A 22475-nucleotide genomic window follows, 5' to 3' on the forward strand; every position below is an offset into this window, starting at 1 on the left:
TATACTTTTTCATTTTTAAAATTAGTACATTTTCACTAAAATGAAGTCTAGAAATGGGTTTTCTATTTTGTTTTGGTCATTTTGATATATGACTTAGGTCACATGTCAGCTGTGCCCATGTTTTTTTTTTACTTACTTTTGTATATTTTTTTTAACAGATATGTTGCATGACATCATATAAGACCTCTGGGGTAGATTCACAATGTCATTTCATGTCTTATGTAACAATTTTCTACTGCAACTGAGGCATCCATAAAAGCCATAGTTACTGGTGAAAACATTCCCCTATGGTCATTAGTCATTGGCAGAGATGAGTTGGGTCTGCTGACTCTCAGTAGTTCTGCCATGCTAGGGGGCGCTGGCACTCACATTATTGCTGGGCAAGGCCATATTTAGAGTTCATACTGCGTGAGGCTCTTTTAGTGCTCCTGCCGCCTATTGGCAAGTCAGGTGACAGCTGCTGTATGCTTTGGATACCTGTTGAGTAAACACTCTATTACGATCGGGTGCAGGTTCGGAGTTTCCTGTTGCGACCAGTGTTGGCCGATAGCATAGTCAGGGAAAGCCAGAGGTCGGTACATGGGTAGTATCGGTTGCAGTACAAAAGGAGAAAGCAGGTAGCATAGTCAGGGGGAAGCCAGAGGTCAGTACACGGGTAGTATTGGACATGGTACAAAAGGAGCAGGTAGGTGGCGTAGTCATGGAAAAGCCAGAGGTCAGTACACCGAAGCCGCAATTGTAGTGAGAGGAGCAGTTGGTAGCTGAGCTTGGCTAAGGGCTGAGAGAACAATAATTTCACCAGAAAAGAAGGTACAAGGCCAGGCTAATATAGTAAGTCCAATCAAGGACGGGAGTGGAGCTAATCATGCAAACAGGGGCAGGGAACAAGGACAGGATTCAGCAGGGGAGCTATCCAGTGTTCTTGACTAGTTCAGCAGGGAGAGCCACTGCCTAGAATACAGGAGCTCATGGGTTCAAGTCCTGACACAATGATTAGAATAACAGCTATCACTCCCAACTTCCCCATACACATGCACATTTAGGCAAGGCGAGAAGGAATTAAGCTACTACACATGGCTCTTGCTGGACCATACATATGGCAACAGAGCAAAGATTACTGTATAAAAATGGTAACAGAACTAACCTTACTACATAGCTGCAGTAACAGAACCAAGCTTACTACATACATACAGAACAAGAACCAAGTTTACTGTATATGCACGGTACCAGAACTAAGCTTACTGCACAAATACAAAAACAGAACAAAACTTACTACATATATACAGTACTAGAAACAACCTTACTTCATAGATATGTTAACAGATCCAAGCTTACTACATATATATTGTAACAGAACAGAGCTTATAATACAGCTGTGGTGCCAAAACCCAGTTTACTATATAGTTACGATAACAAAACCAAGCCTACTACATAACTACGGTAGTAGAACCAAGCTTATTACTTAGCTACAGTAACAGAACCAACGTTACTATCTAGCTGCAGTAAGAGAGCCAAGCTTATTACACAGATACAATACCAGAACTAAACTTACCAGATGCAGTACTAGAACAAAGCTCACTGCATAGACACACTACCAGAGCCAAACGCACTATATATGCACTGTACTAGAACCATATGTACATTTGCCTCTGTCAGAAAAAAAATATATCTACCACCATTGTGAAAAATAAAAATCTATCCATCAAAAACAGTATATTGTAGACATACACTTGAAGTGAACTGTACCTCGATACATTTGGGGTATAAATGTCATCTAAGGGCAAAAAAACATGGGGCATGTGCCAATACGCTTACTGCTAAGGACTGTATTATCGCGTGAACTGGGCTGGGGTTTCTTTTTCGTACTATTCAAACTCCACGCTAGTGTGCACAAGTTTAGTCTAGGTCCTGCCCTATCTTTCTCGCACATAGTAGTAAAGCACGAAAATCTCAATAGTGGAAACAAAGCCATTGAACTCAATAGTCTTGTTTCATCCCATTATATGGCTGCTATTTTTAAGGCCGCATACCAAGACTAAAACATGCCCATCTGTTTAAGCCCTAAGGGCAAAAACACATGAACATGTTTTTTCCCCTTGTGCAGTCATGATAATCACAGCCGCATAATGGGACAAAACGAATCCACTGATTTCAAAAGGATTTCAGTGGTTTCATTCCCACTAGCAGTTTTCTTGACTGTGAATACTATGGCCAAGAAAAGATAGGACTTGCACAATGCAGTCACTACGTGCGGGGAAGATTGGGTAGCACCTATCTTCGTGAGTTATTTTTTTCAAACTGGCCATCGAAGGGGAAGAAATTTCCTTCGTTCAGGCAGAACTATGTTCTGTGGCGGCAAGCACAGTTGCGCCTACATCAGTGTGTTTTTGCCCTAAGGGAAGATTCAGATGAATGTGGTTTTGTCCCCTTATGCGACCGAGATAATCACCGCCGTATAACAGGACAAAATGAAGCCACTTATATCAATAGGATTTCAGTAGTTTCATCTTCACTACCATGAGTCTTGCCCGTCAATTTGCATGTGTGTTGGCGCATAGTACTGTACCAACCCATAGCCCTGCTCCATCTCTGCCTGCTATGGGTTAATCCCTCATAGTTCTCTCTCTCTCCCTGCTATGTGGAAATCTCGAAGCCCTGTGGGGCTTCTTCTCTCTCTCTCATCCTGGAGCAGCTGTGCTTTTTTAAGCACAGCTGCTCCAGTGAATGGGCAATTTTCAAGCGCATGAAGCTCGGGTGCTCTGCTCATAAAACATTGCCCATTCACATGATTTTTACACATGAGAGCGGCAATTTTTTTGTGTGTGTGTGTCTATTCCTGTGTGAAAAAAACACTTGTGTGATCGAGGCGTTATAGAGGAAAATGCTGAAAAAAGCCGTTCCCAAGAAATCCCTAAAAACTAACAACCTGAATTGGCAGCAGCTATGAACGGGTACCACGTTCTTTATCTCAGTCTCAGCTAATGTGACAATTTAGCAGTGCTTTGTTAGTGGACATAGGGAGCAAAGGGAGGGGGAGAGAGTTTAGCAGCGGTAAGCGCTGCCAAACAATGACAGGTGCCTCTAGTGAGGCATTTAATGTCATTTTACATTGTTCTGGCAGCCGAGCGATTTCAGTGCTGCTACGTCAATGCACTGCAAGCCACTGCAGCCAGTTCTGTAAAATCACAAAAATAACCAGACCAAGTCACTACTATTCTTTATTCACGCGACTCTAAGCTCCGATAGCCACAATTGTTTAACGCAGCTATCAGAGCGCTAAAACGACGCCCATGTGAAAGAGGCCTTAATGGCCCATTTAGACAGAACGAATATCGTTTAGAACATCACCAGCTCGTTCCATTGGGCAAATGAGAACCGCGTAACAGGGCCATTACGTTTTTGGAGTTCTGTGACTTGTTTACACTGTTAGAAGAAAAAGCAAGAAATCACCGACTGACTTTTATAGCAGGTTGAATATATCATGAAATGAGTTGTTTATTAGCACATGTCACTGCAGGCTTCAGGCAATTTCAGAGTCTTTAGAACTGTGATATTGTATGCCGGTTCACTAAGACATCAATGTGAAATGAAACATAGCTTTTGAAATGAGTGGTTCTTTGTGTGACTTATACACATATAAAATGATGGGGAAATCCTGCAGCAATAAACATGTACCACAGCCTTCTCAATCCTGTTACCGTTTAAGGAACAAAGCCTTCTAGTCGGCAGACGTGAGAGGTGCGCAGCGGGGAGTTGCTGGGGCACTCATTGTAATGATTCCATTTGATTCTACAAAAGACACAACATCAGACTTTAAGGATGAGAACCCTTTAGTCTACGTTTGATATGTTACTTAACGGTACAAACCTGCCGCTCTGGTTTTAACGTACAGATCTTGAATTATAAATGAGATCACTGCTGCAGCCCTTGTAATGGACACAGCTGCATTCCCGTCTCTAGGCTTAATTGATCTGTTTGATGCACAGGAAAATCGCCTGCTGGGACACAATGTCTTTCTTTCTCTCTGCCTTTTGACAGGGTCATCCTTTTTGACTGTTTAGCTGCATTCTACAGGGTTATTACAAATAATCTTCCTGATTTGAAACCTTCAGAACTCCAGCTTAATGACACTCAGATATAGAAATTTGATATAAATGGAAACAGGAACTCAAAAAGTTTCATTAAGCATAACTGTCTAAGGGCTTAACCCCTTATGGATATTTTTTTCCCCATTTTCGTTTTTTCCTCCCCCCCTTTTAAAAAATCATAACTCTTTTATTTATCCATCGACGTCGCTGTATGAGGGCTTGTTTTTTGCGGGACGAGTTGTATCTTTCAATGGTGCTATTTGATGAACCATATAATGTACTGAAAAACTTTTTAAAAATTCTAAGTGGAGTGAAATGGCAAAAAAACGAAATTCAGCCATTTTTGGGTGCATCTTGATTCTACAGCGTACACACTGCAATAAAAATGACATGACAACTTTATTCTATGGGTCAGTACGATTACTACGATACCAAATGTATATCATTTTTTTGTGCTGTGCTACTTTTATTTATTTTCAAAGATATTTAATTTTTTAAAATTATGTTCTGCCGCCAGCTTCTGACCACCATAACTTTGTTATTTTTTTGTCAATATCGGGGCTCGGTTTTTGCAGGACATCTTGTAGTTTCCATTGGTACCATTCAGGAGTACATACAACTTTTTCGTTGCTTTTTAACACTTTTTTTCTTGGAGATAGGGTGGCCAAAAAAGCACAATTCAGGTGTTCTTTATTTTTTTTTTCAGACAACGTTCACCAAGTGGGGTAAATAATGCATTACTTTGATAGATCAGACTTTTAAGAAAGCAACGATACCAAACATGTATTTTTGATTTATTATTTAGATTATTTTAATATAAATATGGCAAAAGAAGGATTTTTAAAAACTTTTATTACCTTTTATTTCTTTAATAATTAGTAAAACTTTTTTAAACTTATTTTAACTTTTTTTTTTAGTCCACAGAGGGGACAAGAACTTGCGATGTTTTGATCACTCCTGCAGTATGATGTAATGCCATAGCATTATATCATACTGCGAATGGACAGGCATTCTATCAAGCCACCCCAAGGGCATTGCATGATAGGCATTCTACTATGACAGCTCTGGGGTCTTTTAGAAGGGTCCAGCTGCCATGACCCCTGGACAGCAACCGCGATCTTATCGTGGGGGTCGTATGGGACCCCGGAACATCAGCCGGGGGATTTAAATGTTGCTGTCAGAATTGATGGCAGCATTTAAAGGATTAATGGCTCCGATCAGCTGTCAGAAACAGCTAACGCCAGCGTTGCATGAAGGGAGATCGCCGCGTGATGCTGCAGGAGGTCAATGTAGAGGCTATAGCGGGAAGGGGTTAAATATACTGTAGCTCAGGAAAGATGGCAGCCCCCAAAGTCATATATAGACAACAGAATAAAAAATTCTGCAATCAGAAAATCAGAAAAATGGAAAATGTTTCTATTTTTAATTAGTAAAAAAAATATAGGTGATTTATTCCATAGGAATAAATAGTAGTAATAGTAGCAATATTTATTCCATAGTAGGATGCCCTGGCTAGTGGCGTACCTCGTAACTATGAGTACGGGCTTATTCCGCCGGGTGTATATTAGTCGGGTTTTCACATCCAGCCGATATATGCTGCCCCTCTTTGCAAGGGGAGGAGGTGGCTGGGCCGGGAGCTAGTGCACTGAGCTCCCTCCCCCTCTCGGCCCCTCGCCACTGTTTGCAATGGGAGGGGCAGGTCAGGGGCAGAACTACATTCCACCCCTGTCCTGCCCCCTCCTATTGCAAACAGTGGTGAGGGGCAAAGAAAGGGGGGAGAGGGGGTGGGAACTCAGTGCACTAGCTCCCGGCTCATCCCTGGGCACTCTGTAAATACTTATGGCTATATGGTTCAGTTCAGGAAACTAGCTGTCTTATGTGGCGCTACTAGTGGATCAGGGAAGCCATCCTTGGTTGTAATATGGTTTACAGCTGTCCTGGTGCTTGTTTTGTTGGGGGGGGCAGCTGTTTCTTTTAGAGTTTGTTTGTGTATTTATATGGCACATTAAACCAGTCCTCTATACAACAAGAATGCATATTAGATATTTTTATAGGCATATAAGATAAAATATTAAATTAATTATACATAAATACAGATAAATATAATTTCTCAATTAAAATGTTTTTAGAAACTCTCTGCTGTATTGTACTTAAAACACTGCAAGTTTTAGATGATCTGATAGGCTAAAAAAAAAAAGACAAAACATGTAGTAATCACAGTAATGCATAGGCTATTAAATCACTGGACATTTCACAATGATTAGGGATTATATACTTTATTTACCATGAGTAAAACTACACGTAACCGCAGCTGCTAAATCCTGGGGACACGTTCCACCCTGCCAGATGTTTTTTTCGCAAAGAAGTATATTTTCTTCATCACCACGGCAACGTACATCATTCCAAAAAGATGGAATCACCCCAGATAATGGTATCTTCTTTGCTTCCCCTTTATTGCTATTTTAAAAAAAAAACCATTGAAAAGTATGACTTTTATTACTTGTTTAATAAAGCATGTGAACTATCTGAAGCTGTATTATTACACATGACTGAATACAGACACAACAATAACAAAATGGGATGTATTATCGAGTGATAGATGCTGTTTACAGCTGGAAACACGTCAATTGCAACATTTCCACATATATGTTTATATTTAGTTAGAACATTCCTGAACTGTTGTAACAATGTTGCTCATATTATAGACTTGTTTGTCCTTGTTTGTCTTTGTAGCACCAATAATTTGTGCATTACATTACACCATAATTGCTAGTTTAGATTAAAGCAAGCACAAAAGGGAGCTGATGGCATGAAGCAACAATTTAATGTATGATAAACAGGGAGATACAGTATAAGGTCAATGCACAGTAATACAATTTGCAGCTACCATGCAAAGACCTAAACTGCACAGATCTATCTCCCAAGCATTTTGAATTGCTGTCTCTACCAGCCTTAGGCCTCCCTTACACAGGCGTTTTTGTACAGCGTTTAGCGCTGCATTTTCAACGCTGCACTAAATGCTGTACAACGCTCCCATTCATTTCAATGGAGCCGCTCACACAAGCGTTAAAACACTGCATTTTCAACGCTGTGCTGTGAAAGTGATGTACGTTCTATTTTTGGCTGTTTTCGGCTGAGTGTCGCTCATTGAATTGTACCGAGTTTTTGGCAGCGTTAAACGCAGGTTGCTACCTTGATTTTTGAGGGTGCGGGCGACTTGAAATACATGCCCTACCCTGAAAACTACACTTCGTGAAATAAAATGAGTAATACTCACCTAGCAGGCGCCATTCAGGGCCCTCCCGCTGCTCTCCGGGGCTCCGGGCAGGCTTCCGGGCACCTGTCACCACCGACAGAGCATCTCTTGATGGTAACAGTGTTTGAAGACCTCGCCTCCAGCAAGACACTGCTCTGATTAGTTCATCGAGCGCTGACTCAGCCAATCAGCCCCAGCCCTCGATGCACCAATCACAGCCATTCAATGAATGTCTGTGATTGGTGCATCAAGCGCTGGCGCTGATTGGCTGAGTCCACAGCTCAGCCAATCAGAACAAGCAGGGTCTTCAAATCCCATTACCATCAAGAAATCCTGGGTCAGCAATGACAAGTGCCTGGAAGCCTGCAGGGAAGCCAGAGGATAGCAGGAGGGTCCCGGACGGCGCTTGCTAAGTGAGTATAAGGCCTCCCTCACATTCTTCTGGCATTCAGCTTCTTTGGCTGCATTTTTAGCTGTGCTGAAAATGCAGCCAAAGCACTGACAAAACACGTCAGTGCTGCTGAAACCGCGGTAAATGCAGCATTGAAAAATGCAGCGTTCTTGCAAATGCCTGTGTGAGGGAGGCCTTATGAGTTATGACATACTGTATGGAAGCCCTATTGATGGTATTGGTGTTGAGTGCCTCCTGAAAACATAGGACCCTAATGATTGCTGAACTTAATGGCTCTTACAGACATTCCTTGTTTTGAGTTTAGCATAGAAATAATGTCTCTGGCATGCGAACAACATTGCTTTCATTTTCACTGTAGGAGGCCTTATTGTGGTAAAGAAGTATTCCACTCTGACAGTTGTTTATTTGATAATGACATGATCTCTGTAGGTCCAATTTTTGGTCCTTCTTTCATTGCAGGGGAAATTATGCACCTATTAATGTCAATGGGAATCCATGGAGTGCAAAGACACCCATGATCCACCACAGTAAGAAAGCTTGTTTTATTTTTTCTCAACTCTGACTAATAAAGAGGGGTTGTAAGTGGGAGACCCCTATCTAGGGAAATGGGTAGTTCAAGGAAGCAACCTCAACATCCTCATAATCAAACATACACATGTATTTTCTGCTGTGAATGAAATACTGTTATGAAAAATATGATAAATTGATTATATTATATTTAGTTGTTAGTTTTTGTGTTTTGTAATGCTATATATTACTCTCCATAAAACAATTTTGTGTGACCTGCATAAACATGTTATGATCCACAGCTTAACGTACAACTAATAGCCAATAACAAGGTTGTAGCTGTCAGGGCATCTGCCCCATGTTCTGGGTGCATGGAGGGAAGGAGACTCCACTGTCACAAGCAACAAGAGTTATAGGGGTTGTCCAGGCCTCTTTGGAATTTTTCTATGGATAATGTGTCCTGAGGACGGGTCATCAATAGATGATCGGTGGGGTCCACCACTTTGGATCCTCACTGATCAGCTGATTTCTGGAACTCCCGTCACTATGAATAGTGCAAGGAGCAGATTACGCTGACCATAGTGCAGTGGTCTGGGTTGGTATTGCAGGTGTAGCTCTCATTGAATTCAATGGGAGCTGTGCCTGCAATACCAACCTGTATAGTTACAATCAAAATCAACTCCCAATAAAACTCCTTCGCTTGTACGGGGGAGGCGTATTTTGCACAGCCAAGATGAGAACGAACTCCTTTTCTCTCTTCAAAACCGCAGAACAAAGTGTACACTGCAGCGGATCAGCTCAGATGTAAAACAACAGCATGCTTGATAAAGACCACTGAGTGGTCGAAACGTCGCAGTGTGCATCGTTTTAAAGATGGAATAAAGGCAAGTTGTTTTACATCTGAGCTGATCTGCTGCCGTGTACACTTTGTTCTGCAATACCAACCTGAGCCACTCCTCCACGGTCAGTGAGATCTGTTTTCCGCGCTGTCCATGGTGACAGCAGTTCCAGAAATCAGCTGGTCAGTGAGAATCCCAAGTGGTAGACCCCACCGATCATCTATTGAATCCAAAGAGTCCTGGACAACCCCTATAACTCTTATTGCTTGTGTCACTGACAGACCCCGATGACCTATTCCGAAAACAGGTCATCAATAGAAAAAATCCAAAAAGTTTCAGACAACCCCTTTAATAATAAAGTTTTAATAACACTGTGGATACACAGTATTTTGATGACAGACCTGTTTTGCATCATATAGGAGATTGGGACTGCCAACCAATTCCAGCAGTTCTATAGCAAGTGATAATGATGATAGTAGCTTATCTAAATTCATGTATGCACATGAAGATTCAGGAATTAGCGAATGTATCATTTTGTGGGGAGGAACATTAAACTGCATTTTTGCCACAGCAAAATAATGCCTGATTTCCGTCTGGAGTCTTTGCTTACAGTCTTGACAGGTCTACCTGGGTTATAGGACTTCTACACACACACACCTTACCATAATACGTACATACTAGATTTTAGGAATGGGAAGTATATTCTATTTAATTCAATGCAAAAAAGGCTAACAAGAATGATATATTTAATGAAGGATTCCCTGGCATTCTGCCCAGGCAGTCCAAGACGGTATTATCACGAAGGATGGACACAGTTGTAGACACAATTTGTTGGTTGAGCTTCATGCATTAAGACGTGGCTATAAATCAGCAGATGAACTGCACATTATTTTAACAGTCTCATTGTATGAGTAAAGTGGGTTCTCTAAAAGGGTCATTGCAAGTAGGAAAAAGAGCAAAAAGTCAGTGTGTGGTTTATAGCCAATTCTCCTCATAGACTTGCTATATTTATTGATATAAAGCTTTCTGCTATTCTCCATTGCTAGTTTTTTTTTGTCTGGCAATGACCCAAAGATTTGGATCAGTTTTAATCATAAGCTGAGTATATAAGCAAAGGCTATACTTTGAAGATTTGCCATAAGAATGTAGAACCCATTTCAGAATGTGCTGCTGATATGAATATACTTATTTACTCAGCATTATTTAACAGTTTACTGTCAAAGGTAAAGCTGGCCATATACTCCAGGTAACTGTGGAAGGAGTAATCGTCCTGCTTTCTCCCAATCCCTCCCTGCATGTTCTACTCATGAGTATAGTTGTGATGTTATTTGCTCCTTATATAGGGCAACTGCTAGGTAAATACAGGACGTAGGCAAGAACATTGTCACTTTCCATCCACTTGATAAAAATTCTGCATGTTTCTGTGAAAGCTTTTTGACAATAGCATAGCTACAATTAGGGAGCTATTACGCACAGCAGTTGCGGGTGGTAAAATTCCAGGATTTTAAATTGCTTATGCAATGCTGTTCTCAGCAGCACAGTACCACCTTGTCTACATGAAAAATCACCCTTATGGGTCCCAAAGGCATCCAAACACCTATAGCAGTCTCGTGGTCTCTACAGCCACCACTCACAACAGAGGGCAAGTGCTATGGAGCAGCTCAGTGCACAGAGCCAAGAGCACTTCAGGGCAATGGACCACCGTTGGGTACATACGGGAGCAGTGCTGTAATGTACTTACATTTTTCTTTCTGTTGTGTATATTCACTTTGACCCTAGTGGTGGCCTTAAAGGGATTGTCTCGTGAAATCAAGTGGGGTTCAGCACTTCTGTATGGCCATATTAATGCACTTTGTAATATACATCGTGCATTAATTATGAGCCATACAGAAGTTATTCACTTACCTGCTCCGTTGCTAGCGTCCCCGTCGCCATGGATCCGTCTAAATTCGCTGTCTTCTGGCGTTTTTAGACGCGCTTGCGCAGTCCAGTCTTCTCCCTGGTGAATGGGGCCGCTCGTGCTGGAGAGCTGGTCCTTGTAGCTCCGCCCCATCACGTGTGCCGATTCCAGCCAATCAGGAGGCTGGAATCGGCAATGGACCGCACAGAGCCCACGGTGCACCATGGGAGAAGACCCGCGGTGCATCGTGGGTGAAGATCCCGGCGGCCATCTTGGTAAAGGAAGAAAGAAGTCGCCGCAGCGCGGGGATTCGGGTAAGTAATAAACTTTTTTTTTTTTTTTTTTTTAACCCATCCCTTGGGTTTGTCTCGCGCCGAACGGGGGACCTATTGAATAAAAAAAACAAAACGTTTCGGCGTGAGACAACCCCTTTAAAGAACTTCTATAAGTTGTGTATAATTCCTGTGGGTCTATCCCTTTAATTGTGAGTCATGTTACTTGGTTCTTCTCACCTGTTAACCAGGTTCTCCCAGCCTACCAGTCAGTGTGTCTCTCTAGCAGTCAATGAGGTTGCTTGGTGCTCTATATGCATCTGCACTACCTTCCAAACCCTGTCAGTTATTGTGGAGTTTTCCTGTTGTGTGTTCCACTCACGTCAGCCTGATTACCTGAACCCGTTCTGATACTTGTACACCTGTTCTGTTTTTGTACTTGTTTTTTTTTTTGCCTTCTGTTCTGTTATCCTGATCAAATCTGATTAACTTTGCTCCTGTGTACCTAAGTCTGACCTGGGCATTGCCTGACTTCCCATTTTGCACCCTAGGAACTCATAATAGCAAAGGACATATCTCTCACAAAGAGGTTTAAGAGTGAAAACCTGCAGTCTCTATGTGTTGCTAGCCAGAGTTGCCTACACAAAGACCAATTGTGGACACACTGCACAGAGCTGAGATCTGGAATAAAAGTTTATTTTCACAGTGACTATAATAATAACAGTATAGACAAAGGTACAGTATATTTAAAAACCTCTACACAGCTCCTATACAGTGCTGTCAGCAGCTTTGCATAGTCAAAATTGCTGACAGACTTCGTTTATGAAATTTTCATGGAATCACTAAAAGTCCAGACTTTGAATTAAAAGACTAAGGGGACTCTGCTACTAGATTTGGGGTCACTAAACCATGAGTGCATCATGTCATTACACAGCTGGAGGTTATCTTTCCAAACTTGCCCATGTCAAAACTGGCCATTTCTGCATTGTGTAGTAAAAGAACTTGGACTGTGCCGTGCATAGATGAAGCCTAGTGTCACGTCTGTCTCCTGTGATCTGTTGTACTACAGGTTCTCTGGAGGTCTTCTGATCAGGTGTGAAGGATTGTGCTGTCTGGGCCTATGTGTGACTCCAGTCAGCCAATCACTCTGTGTCAGTACACATAACGCTGTCTTCCCAGGTGTGGATATGGTTAGCTTTCTCTGTTCTCATTGTGTCTCTGTGTGCTGTGAGCAGGCTCAATGTGTGGTGGCTGCAAAAAGGGTTTGTGTCTTGTGGTTTTGTTTGGTTATGTCACTGGACTCCCAGTTAGTGTAGGGACCAGCAGTATTGCTAAGAGCCCTGATGTGGCCCGCTAGTTTCCATATATTGGCCAAAATGTCAACAAATACCTGGCATTTATAGCATTACCATCTGCTGCTAGTGTTTGCGTATTGGCTGACTGAAGACCCACACACACCCAGCCAGCACAATCCCCACACCTGAGCAGGAAAGCTCCATAGAACTTGTAGTACAACAGATCTCAGGAGACAGACATGACAGATAGTATACCTCCCATCACTGCATATAAGCTTCATTGTGAGGTGTACTGTGGTTATGTACCTAGTACTACAGGAAATAAATCTCGGTAATTCTCCGGTAACTTATTCCTACACCATGCAGAAAAGGCTGTTTTTGACATTGGCAGGTTTGGAAAGATAGCCACAGCTCTATAATCACATGTTGGTGGTTTAGTGGCCCCAAATCTAGTGACATGCAGTCACACCAGAGCACAGTTAGGGCTTAAACACATGAACGTGTTTTAGTCCTGTTATGCAGCCTATGTTCCCGCTATTTTCTTCAAACTCTTGCGCTGTGGAGCGGAGTTTGAACAGCCGGCAAAAAACTCATTCATGTGCAACTACACTCCATGCCGGCAAGTGTAGTTACGCATAAGGCAATCTGAAACCGCCTTTAGGGTGGTTTCAGATAACCGTGTACGCAACTATGCTTGCCAGTATGGGGCGTAGTTGTGCACGAACAAAGCTTTTTTTTCCTCGCTGGCCATTCAAACTCCGTGCCATAGCACAGGGGTTTGAAATAAAATATCAGGAAGATAGGTCCTGCCCTCTCTTTCCCGCACGTAGTAATAACTACATGCGGGAATGATAGGGTAAGTCCTATCTTATCTCGGCCGTACAATTAACGGGCGAGAATCCCAATAGTGAAAACGAAACTAAATCAATTGAAATCAGTGTCCCATTATGCGGCCGTGATTATCACAGCTGCATAACGGGAGAAAAGCATGTTCGTCTGTTTAAGCCCTTTTAGTTATCATTTCTAGTGAGCTTCTAAAGGTTTAGCTCACATATAAACTAAACAACGATGAACCAAGTTCTTACTAAGAAAACTTACCCAAGTTCAAGCTGACGACATATGACTGATGCATCATTATCATCCCACTGGCTGCTGCAGATCGTTCCCCAGGCACCATTCACATAGACTTCTACTATACTTCCCTCTGACTCACTTTTCTGGCTCCCCCGCAGACGCACTGACCCTGTTAATTGTTGAAAATGCATTTAGATGATGTACTAGAGCTACACAAATGGCATCCTGCTGTGTTTAGAGATGTATTTATTCCCCAGATATTGACACTCTGCTTGAGGGCAAATAGTTTTTTGTACTACAATTACCTTGAAGGGAAAAGCTATAAATTGTAAGGTCATGAAAGTATTTGAGAAGGAATTTTAGTTCATGTCTTGAAATAGGTAATCCTGAGTGCTTGATGCTGATACAACTTTAAACTGAGTTACTTCTTTTAGATACATAATAACAATACTGTTTATTTGGAGAACGGAGGACATGAAACAGTTTACTGTGCAACCAATAACAATTAGGTAATCTATTAATAAACAAACTACTACTAACTAAATAAACAAAGTTGCACAAGAATTTGCACATAATAAATTGCCCTGACTAATGCAATTTTTATGCCATATGGATATAATAGGTTCTTTTTATCAGAGTCATGCACATTTCAGATCAATAAATCATCCAAAAATGCCCTCGGAAAACTGGCGACACTTCATTTAGATATATTAAAAATGTATTAGAAAATGAGTAAAGTTCTAAAACTGGCATCAAAACACAATATGAATGTTTATTGATTAGCGCTTCCTTTATAGAAAGCCATTGTAGATAGCACAAGTACCTTTTATGTCAATACATCAATACGGAATGCATTCAGGTCCCAGATTAATGTCTCTACTTGTGGCTTTTTAAACAATATTATAATCCTAAACCTGCAGGCATCCTAGGACACAATGTCTTCAAACCTTGAAAAGGAGCACAGTGGCATTCTATTAAATTGTCAGTGCCTTCCACGTTATAATCAACTCATTGGACTTGATAGATAACACATAAACCAATCTTCATGACTGAATATAGAGTGTCATAAACATCACCATATCGTAAATAATATGTTTAGGAGCTGGGGCATATTTAGTGTTTTGTGTACTGCAATGATATAAAGCAAAGTAAAATTCAATATCCTTCTACATTATCCCATCAATTCATCACCCCTCTTCCATTCACCCACCCATACAGTTGGCAACAGTATGAAATATACTGTCCTACCAAAAGTATTTGGAATCCTGGGAAAGAATTTGCACAGGTTAATAATTACCGGGGTCTCCTTTGGCCATAATAACAGCAGATACTCTTGATGGTATACTTTCAACTAATATCTGATACACTTCAGCTGGTATTTCCCTTAACTCATCCTGCAAATGTCTGGTGAGCTCACTCAAAAAAGATACATTGTCCTATCTACAATGGTGCAAGGACTGTCATTATTGGACAGTTGAGCAATGGAAGAACATTTTATGGAGTAACAAATCAGACTACTCTATCTTCAAATCAGATGGACATGCCTTAATGTGGAGGATGCCTGAGGAACACCTTTTGCCTGAGCGTGTTGTGTCAACAGTTATGTACAGCGGAGGCTCCGTTATAGTCTACAGATGTTTTATATGGCATGGTCTCAGTCCATTGGTTGTAGTGGCAAGAACCATGAATATGGAGGTGTACCTTGACATTCTAGACAATAATGTGATGCCGACAATGTGGAAATACACTGTAATGGTAGCTTTACTTTCAAAAATACAATGTGCCTTTTCACAAATCCAGCAGTGTTTTACATTGGTTTGAGGTTGTGGATGTTCCATGATTGGACTGGCCTGCAGAGTCCTGACCTTCACCCTACTGAACATTTTAGGGATGAACTAGAACGTCAAATCACGAAATATGAACAACGCTCATCTTTTTTGAGGAAACTTGCCAAATATTTGCAGGATAAATAGAGGGAAATACCAGCTGAAGTATATCAGACGTTAGTAGAAAGTATGCCAAGGAGAGTGTCTGATGTCATTAGGACCAAAGGAGCCCCACTAAGTATTAACATATGTAAATAAATACTTCTGTTCATTCTTGCTCAGGTGTACAATTACTTTTGGTAGGTAGGTGTATACTACCTATGTGGCAAAAAGTAAATCGACACATTAATATCACTTTTATATTAAAATGGGCATTCACAAGTAGTTCCCATAAGAATATACCGTCTTTTGGATAGGCTTTCCGTAATAATAATAGCAACCTTAATTTATATAATGTACAGTAACAGCACTTTACCAGGCAAGTGTACGAAAAACAGATATTAGTGATAAGTAATAACAAATCAAACAAGAGGGGTAAGGGCGCTGTTCATAATAGCTTGGAATCTGAGAGGAAAGATGGGTGACACAAGAGATAGAATCATAGAATTGTAGAGTTGGAAAGGATCTCCTGGGTCATCTGGTCTGGAAGTGCTTGATTTATATTATAATTCCGCAACCTGTTTAAGATTGTGGAACACTTATAAAACTGCATAAGCCAGTCAACCAGGACACCAATTGAGCTTTTGAATATGACTGTAGTGTTTTACATCCATTCAACAACCAGAACATTAGTAAGGTCAGGCATTGATGTTAAAGGCTGCTTTGAAATTTTTGTCACAGCCTTAAACATACATAATTTTCTAGTGTGGTACCCAAAAATATGCACCTGGTACCCCAAAGTCATGCACACTCGATTTTATGTGAAATGTGATATGGTTTAATCTTGCTTTAGATGATGTTATACTATTTAAAGGGGTTTTGTCATAAGAAAAAAATTCTATACTTACCTATTCCTCCCCAGGCAATCTACTTACCGTATCTTCTCCTCACCGATCTTCTCCTGACTCCTGCAGTCCCCTGGGTCACTTCATCGCAAGCTGGCCGGAACCTCTTCTTCCTGTTATGCAGTGGCTTTCTTCTTCCTGCAGGTCAGTGTAGGCTGCATCACTATTGAAAAAGCGTTCACTGCCTTGCTATGCCGGGCTAATGCCGAGACTGCGCATGCACACTGCTTTGCGGCGTTAGTATAGGAACACTCACGATGAGACAGCGAGCATGTGCAGTATTGACATCACCCCAGCATAGCATTCAGTGCTCCCTGCTAGGCAGTGAATGATACGTCACTAGTGATATAGCGTACATTGCTCTGCAATCTATGTAACATCACCGGAAGAAGAAGAATACGGCCTGCTGGAGGGACGTGACCTCGGGACTCCAGGAGCCAGGAGAAGATCAGCGGGGGGAAGGTGCGGTAAGTAGACTGCCTGGGGAGAAATATGTAAGTTTTTTTTTTTTAATGACAAAACCCCTTTAACGACTTCAGGACCATTTATAGACTATAAAGTCCAGGCAGTCCTTATCTATCTCTACAGAGAGTTTTAAAGCATCCCTGCAGAGAATTCCCCTGGAGCTACCCTCTGTTAAGCAGCTTTGTGATCTGAGAGTCTAATAACAGCTCAGAACATACAGCTTTGCCAGGAGACCAATCAGTGTGGTCTCCAGGGAAATGTTTGCTGTGACAGTCATTTACAACCATCACAGTGAGAAGGCACTGCTGTGCCCTTCTCTTCCATCTTGAAAGTCAGGCAGCTCATCTGCCAGCTTATCTGCATGCAGCTCTGTGAGCTAGCTGTTCCAAGAGAGCCAAAGTCACAGAGATTTGCCCAGAGACCCACAGAGACTCATTAGTATCATCTCTGGACATGAGATGGAGTAGCTGGTACCACTGGGAGAATCAATTCCCCCGCAGGGAGTTGTCAGTTGCTTTGAGGGCCACTATCCAGTCGTAGATTGTTTGGAGGTCTGTTGGTGTGCCATTAGTATGACTAGCCATGGTTACTGGATTGCTAAAAGAAGCTGAGAAACTCCAGGGTAGCTGGCCTAGAGGAAAACGTGGGAGACTGCAGTATTGAGACTAGGGCAACTTGGAAGGTGATCAATGGTAGAGGCAACATAAGATACCCAGATGCTATAGCAGGATAAGTTACCCAAGGGCCATGAAGTGGATAGCCACCTTCAGTTTCAAGGAACTTTCAAGATTGGTGAAGAAAGTAGTGTTAGCCAGAAAGGTAATCGCACACACTAAGGATGGTACAGTGCAGAGGGAAGGAATGTCAGCCTGCACTTGCAGCTATAACATCAGCCACCACCAACTGAAAGTAAGTTCTTGTAACTTTGTCAAAGTCTGCGCCTTCGTCTTATGGATGTTATACCACCATGCTCATTGGACAAGTAACTTGTGAGTGAACTTGCCTACCCTGTTTCTATGAACTCTTTATTAATTTTGGGGTAACACTCTGCCTTTAGCACCTACAGCAAGGAAACAGGAACCAGCCCAATACACCAAAACACTTTGCTGTTGGCCGCTTTGGGGACCACCATGGGAAGAGAAGCCAACCAGCATATCACACTAGATTGCTATTGCTAGCTGTATCAAATGAAGATTTCTCCAAATGGAAATAAGGAGTACTATGAATTAAAGCAATTATGCACACATGTCTCAAGCCTATGTCTAGCATTTCACTTGGTGTTCTCAGGCAAGTGTGTGGCATTCGTGGAAACCCAATCCATAAAGCTCCAGCTAGAGAAGTAAGACTGAAACTTGGTACTAAGTGCTGCAACTAAGTGATTATTATTTTAGACTATTTTAGACAAGCTTTTAAGCCTTACTAGATCCCAGATAAACTGTTTTTACTTCCTGATATTTCTGAAGAATAGTGCTTATACTTGGCACGTAGAAAGGATTATTTAGACAGCCTGACCTGTTGAAATGGTAGTAAGCTATGATAATGCCACCTAAAAAGTTCTTTGGCACAACTCATTCTGCTGAAAATGTTGTTTTATGGAGATTACACAGCTACATGCTCAATTGTATGCATCTGTCAACAATAAGTATGCTTGAAATAACAAAACCCCCAATTTTGAAAATATCTCCAGAAAATTTTGGCCATGTAAAAAGTTTTAAAAGCTTATTAAACCCCACTGTTCTGCAATACCGCATGGGTAGGAGACTGCTGGCTGCTTAGATGCAAGTTACTTATATCATCACTCTTAGGCCTCTTTCACATGGGCGACAACGATATCGCTGATACAAAATCGCTGCAGTATTGCAGCTTTATATACGTGATTTTGTAGCATCAGTGGTGCTTTTTTCTTGTGAATAATGTCGCAATGCATCACTGTTACTCGCGATTTTCTCCCACGATTTTATCATGAGAAAGTTTTTAGGAGTTTATAATGCTAAAAATGTATTGCATAGTACGAAAATTGCAAGTACGTGCTATGCGATGTGATAAACAAGGAGTCTCAGTAGGGAAACATGGGCTACAAAACATTGCAAATCGTGGCAATATTCAGCATGCCGCACTTTTTTTTTCTAGCATAAGTGAAAACATAGCTAATGTGAAGGAACCCATCTTTGGTGTAAAAACTCATGAACAGGTGCACAAATCTAACGTTTGTGCACCAGTTCAGACGGCATGGGCCCCGGCGCATATACGCAGAGGCCACCATGCAGTTGCCCCTTTCCCTTCTCTCCCCCTCGCTGGGTCACGTCCTCTCTTCTCCTCTCTAGCTGTTTGCAATGGAAGGGGGGGTACCTAAGCTCCTGCCCCTCCCCACCCCTTGTCCACAGCCAGCAATCGGAGAAGGCGGGACAGGGCGGTGCTTAGCTCCGCCCTCGCTCCAGCCCCCCCCCCGATTGCAATCAGCCAGAGAGAAGGAGAGAAGAGGGAGGAAGTTTAGCAGTCACGCTGCTAAACTACCTCCCTTCTCCTGCCGTTGTCATTGGCTCTCATAGAAGCCTGTGCAGAGACCGACATATTCCGGCCCGAAAAATAGTTACAGAACTATCTTTTGGGCCTGACGTAAAAGCACCTGGCACTATATTGTTCCGGCTGGGTGCTTTTATGTTGCAGAAATACGGCCACGTGATTCCAATGCATCAGATTATAGCGTATATCGGCCGACCGTGAAAACGGCGGGCCGATATACGCCTGTATAAAAGAGCCCTCAGGCTGTATCCGTATCTCCCTACAAAATCTCGCTACAAAACATCACTCATGTGGAAGAACCTATTGGAAACCAGGGGCTTCACATTGTAGTGATGATTTTGTAGCAAGATTTTGTAGCCCGTGCAGTCAGGCTGCATCCGCAGGGGCTACAAAATCTCGCTACAAAACACATGTATATGAAGCTCATGGTTTCCAATAGCTACAAAATATCTCATGTGGATGAACCCATTGAACAGCATGAGCTTCGCATACATGCATTTTGTAGTGACATTTTGTAGCCCGTGTAGATGCCACCTGATCAGGTTGAGGAAGCAGGAGACTGTAATTAGCTGTTCTCTACAGTAGCTACATATATATTTTTTCTCATAAGATAATAATTGAATAATACTTCCAGTATCAAGTAAAACTAACATTATGTGTGGGTGCAGCTGGAGTACTGGCATCAAACAATCTTGATTCATGAAACATGTGCCAGTTTAACAACGATGTAAAGGGAGCAACACCACACAACTAAAGTATTTTACCATCACTGGCTAGATACCAGATTTTTTTCTGGAGAGTCGATATATATGTGAAATTGTATTAAGTATTGTAATAAGGATTAGAGATGAGCGAACGTACTCGTCCGAGCTTGATATTCGTGCGAATATTAGGGTGTTCGGGATGCTCGTTACTCTTAACGAGCACCACGCGGTGTTCGGGTTACTTTCACTTTCCTCTGTGAGACGTTAGCGCGCTTTTCTGGCCAATAGAAAGACAGGGAAGGCATTACAACTTCCCCCTGCAACGTTTAAGCCCTATACCACCCCCCTGCTGTGAGTGGCTGGGGAGATAAGGTGTCACCCGAGTATTGAAATCTGCCCTTCCCGCGGCTCGCTACGGATGTATTCTGACATTAGTTCAGGGAAAGTGGTATCGTGTTGGAGCTGCTATAGGGAGAGTGTTAGGTGTATTGTAGGCTTCAAGAACCCCAACGGTCCTTCTAAAGGCCATAAATCGTCTCTATATGCGCTCAGTGGGGCCGGCGGCAGCAGCGCCGACCCCATTGAGAACATATAGAAGACAAATCCTTCTTTTCTGCCACAGCTGTAACAGCTGTAGCAGAGAAGAACGATGTTTGCCCATTGAATTCAATGGAACCAGCAATACAGCAGGTTCCACTGAATGCAATGGGCTGCCGGCGATCGCAGGATGAATGGTCGGGAAGGGGTTAAATATATAACCCCTTCCCTGCAATTCATCCAGAAATGTGATACACTAAAAATATATACCGGCGTATAAGGCGACGGGGCGTATAAGACGACCCCCCAACTGTCACCTTATACGCCGGCAATACAGTGGAGCAAAGAATAAAAAGCATTACTTACTTCTTCAGACGATCTGCGCCGCTCCTGCAGACTGTCACTCCTTCCTGGTGTTCTGCGGTGCTCCTGCAGGCTGTTGCTCCCTCCTGGTTCCCGGCAGAGCATTGCTTTCTCTACGAAAGGCTTTAAATCCACGCCTCCAGAAACACACGTGCCTTCAGCCAATCACAGCCAATGACAGTGATGTCATTGAATTGCTGTGATTGGCTGTGTTTCTGGAGGCGGGGATTTCAAGCCTTTCATAGAGAAAGCTTTAGTCCGTGGACCAGGAAGGAGTGACAGTGTGCAGGAGCGGCGCAGATCGTCTGAAGAAGTAAGTAATGATTTTTATTCTTTGCTCCGCTGTATTCCCGGCGTATAAGGTGACAGTTGGGGGGTCGTCTTATACGCCCCGTCGCCTTATACGCCGGTATATATTTTTAGTGTATCACATTTCTGGATGAATTGCAGGGAAGGGGTTATATATTTAACCCCTTCCCGACCATTCATCCTGCGATCGCCGGCAGCCCATTGCTTTCAGTGGAACCTGCTGTATTGCTGGTTCCATTGAATTCAATGGGCTAACATCGTTCTTCTCTGCTACAGCTGTTACAGCTGTGCCAGAGGAGAACGATCTTTACGCTGACAGTGCGGGGGGGGGGCCCACTCTTGCCGCTATTGTGGCTTAATAGTGGGTCCTGTGAACTTGAGATGCAGCCCAACATGTAGCCCCTCGCCTGCCCTATCCGCTTCTGTGTCGTTCCCATCACTTTCTTGAATTGCCCAGATTTTCACACATGAAAACCTTAGCGAGCATCGGCGAAATACAAAAATGCTCCGGTCGCCCATTGACTTCAATGGGGTTCGTTACTCGAAACGAACCCTCGAGCATTGCGAAAATTTTGTGCCGAGTAACGAGCACCCGAGCATTTTGGTGTTCGCTCATCTCTAATAAGGATATTATGTATTATGTTTTACATTTTTTATACTATATTACAATATGCTACGTTATATGTGATATTGTGTGTACGATGTTATATTATTTTGTATACAGACAGATGATTTAACATTTAATAACATGAAATGTTATATTATAAATTAAAAAGGTTAAACCTTGAAGTAGCCAGGAAGACAGTAACAATTTCAGATCGCTGCCCAGAACCTACTCTATCAATCTCCATTACTACTATGCCAACTCTATGACAAATTTGAAGCTTAATTTTTCAACTTGGCACTAATTGAAAAGCATAAACAATTTGGACAACATATAAAGAGTAAAGGATACAAGAATTCGTTCCAAGGAATATCTACTAGAAAATCTAAAAACCCCATCATAAAATCAAATGAGTCAATAATTACACAATATTTTCATCTAATTTCAAGTTTTGTGCATGTACTGTGATGTATTAACGAAGTGCACATTTTACCATC

The 22475-nt window shown here is 42.1% G+C and overlaps 1 protein-coding gene across 2 annotated transcripts in view; it reads right to left on the reverse strand.

Annotated features, from left to right (window-relative positions):
- PRSS12 (serine protease 12) overlaps nucleotides 1-22475 on the reverse strand; it is a 150477-nt gene that overhangs the window by 101521 nt on the left and 26481 nt on the right. Inside the window, exons 2-3 of one of the 2 annotated variants that reach the window (XM_066573880.1) lie at nucleotides 13668-13812; nucleotides 6373-6545 (exon numbers count right to left, since the gene is read on the reverse strand). The exons of the other annotated variant lie outside the window; for it this stretch is intronic. Coding sequence (XP_066429977.1) covers nucleotides 6373-6545; nucleotides 13668-13812 — 318 coding nt within the window. The remainder of the gene's footprint in view (nucleotides 1-6372; nucleotides 6546-13667; nucleotides 13813-22475) is intronic. 2 annotated transcript variants of the gene reach the window in all.

Source organism: Eleutherodactylus coqui, chromosome 7 (genome assembly GCF_035609145.1).
Source record: "Eleutherodactylus coqui strain aEleCoq1 chromosome 7, aEleCoq1.hap1, whole genome shotgun sequence".
NCBI classification, from domain to species: Eukaryota; Metazoa; Chordata; class Amphibia; order Anura; family Eleutherodactylidae; genus Eleutherodactylus; species Eleutherodactylus coqui.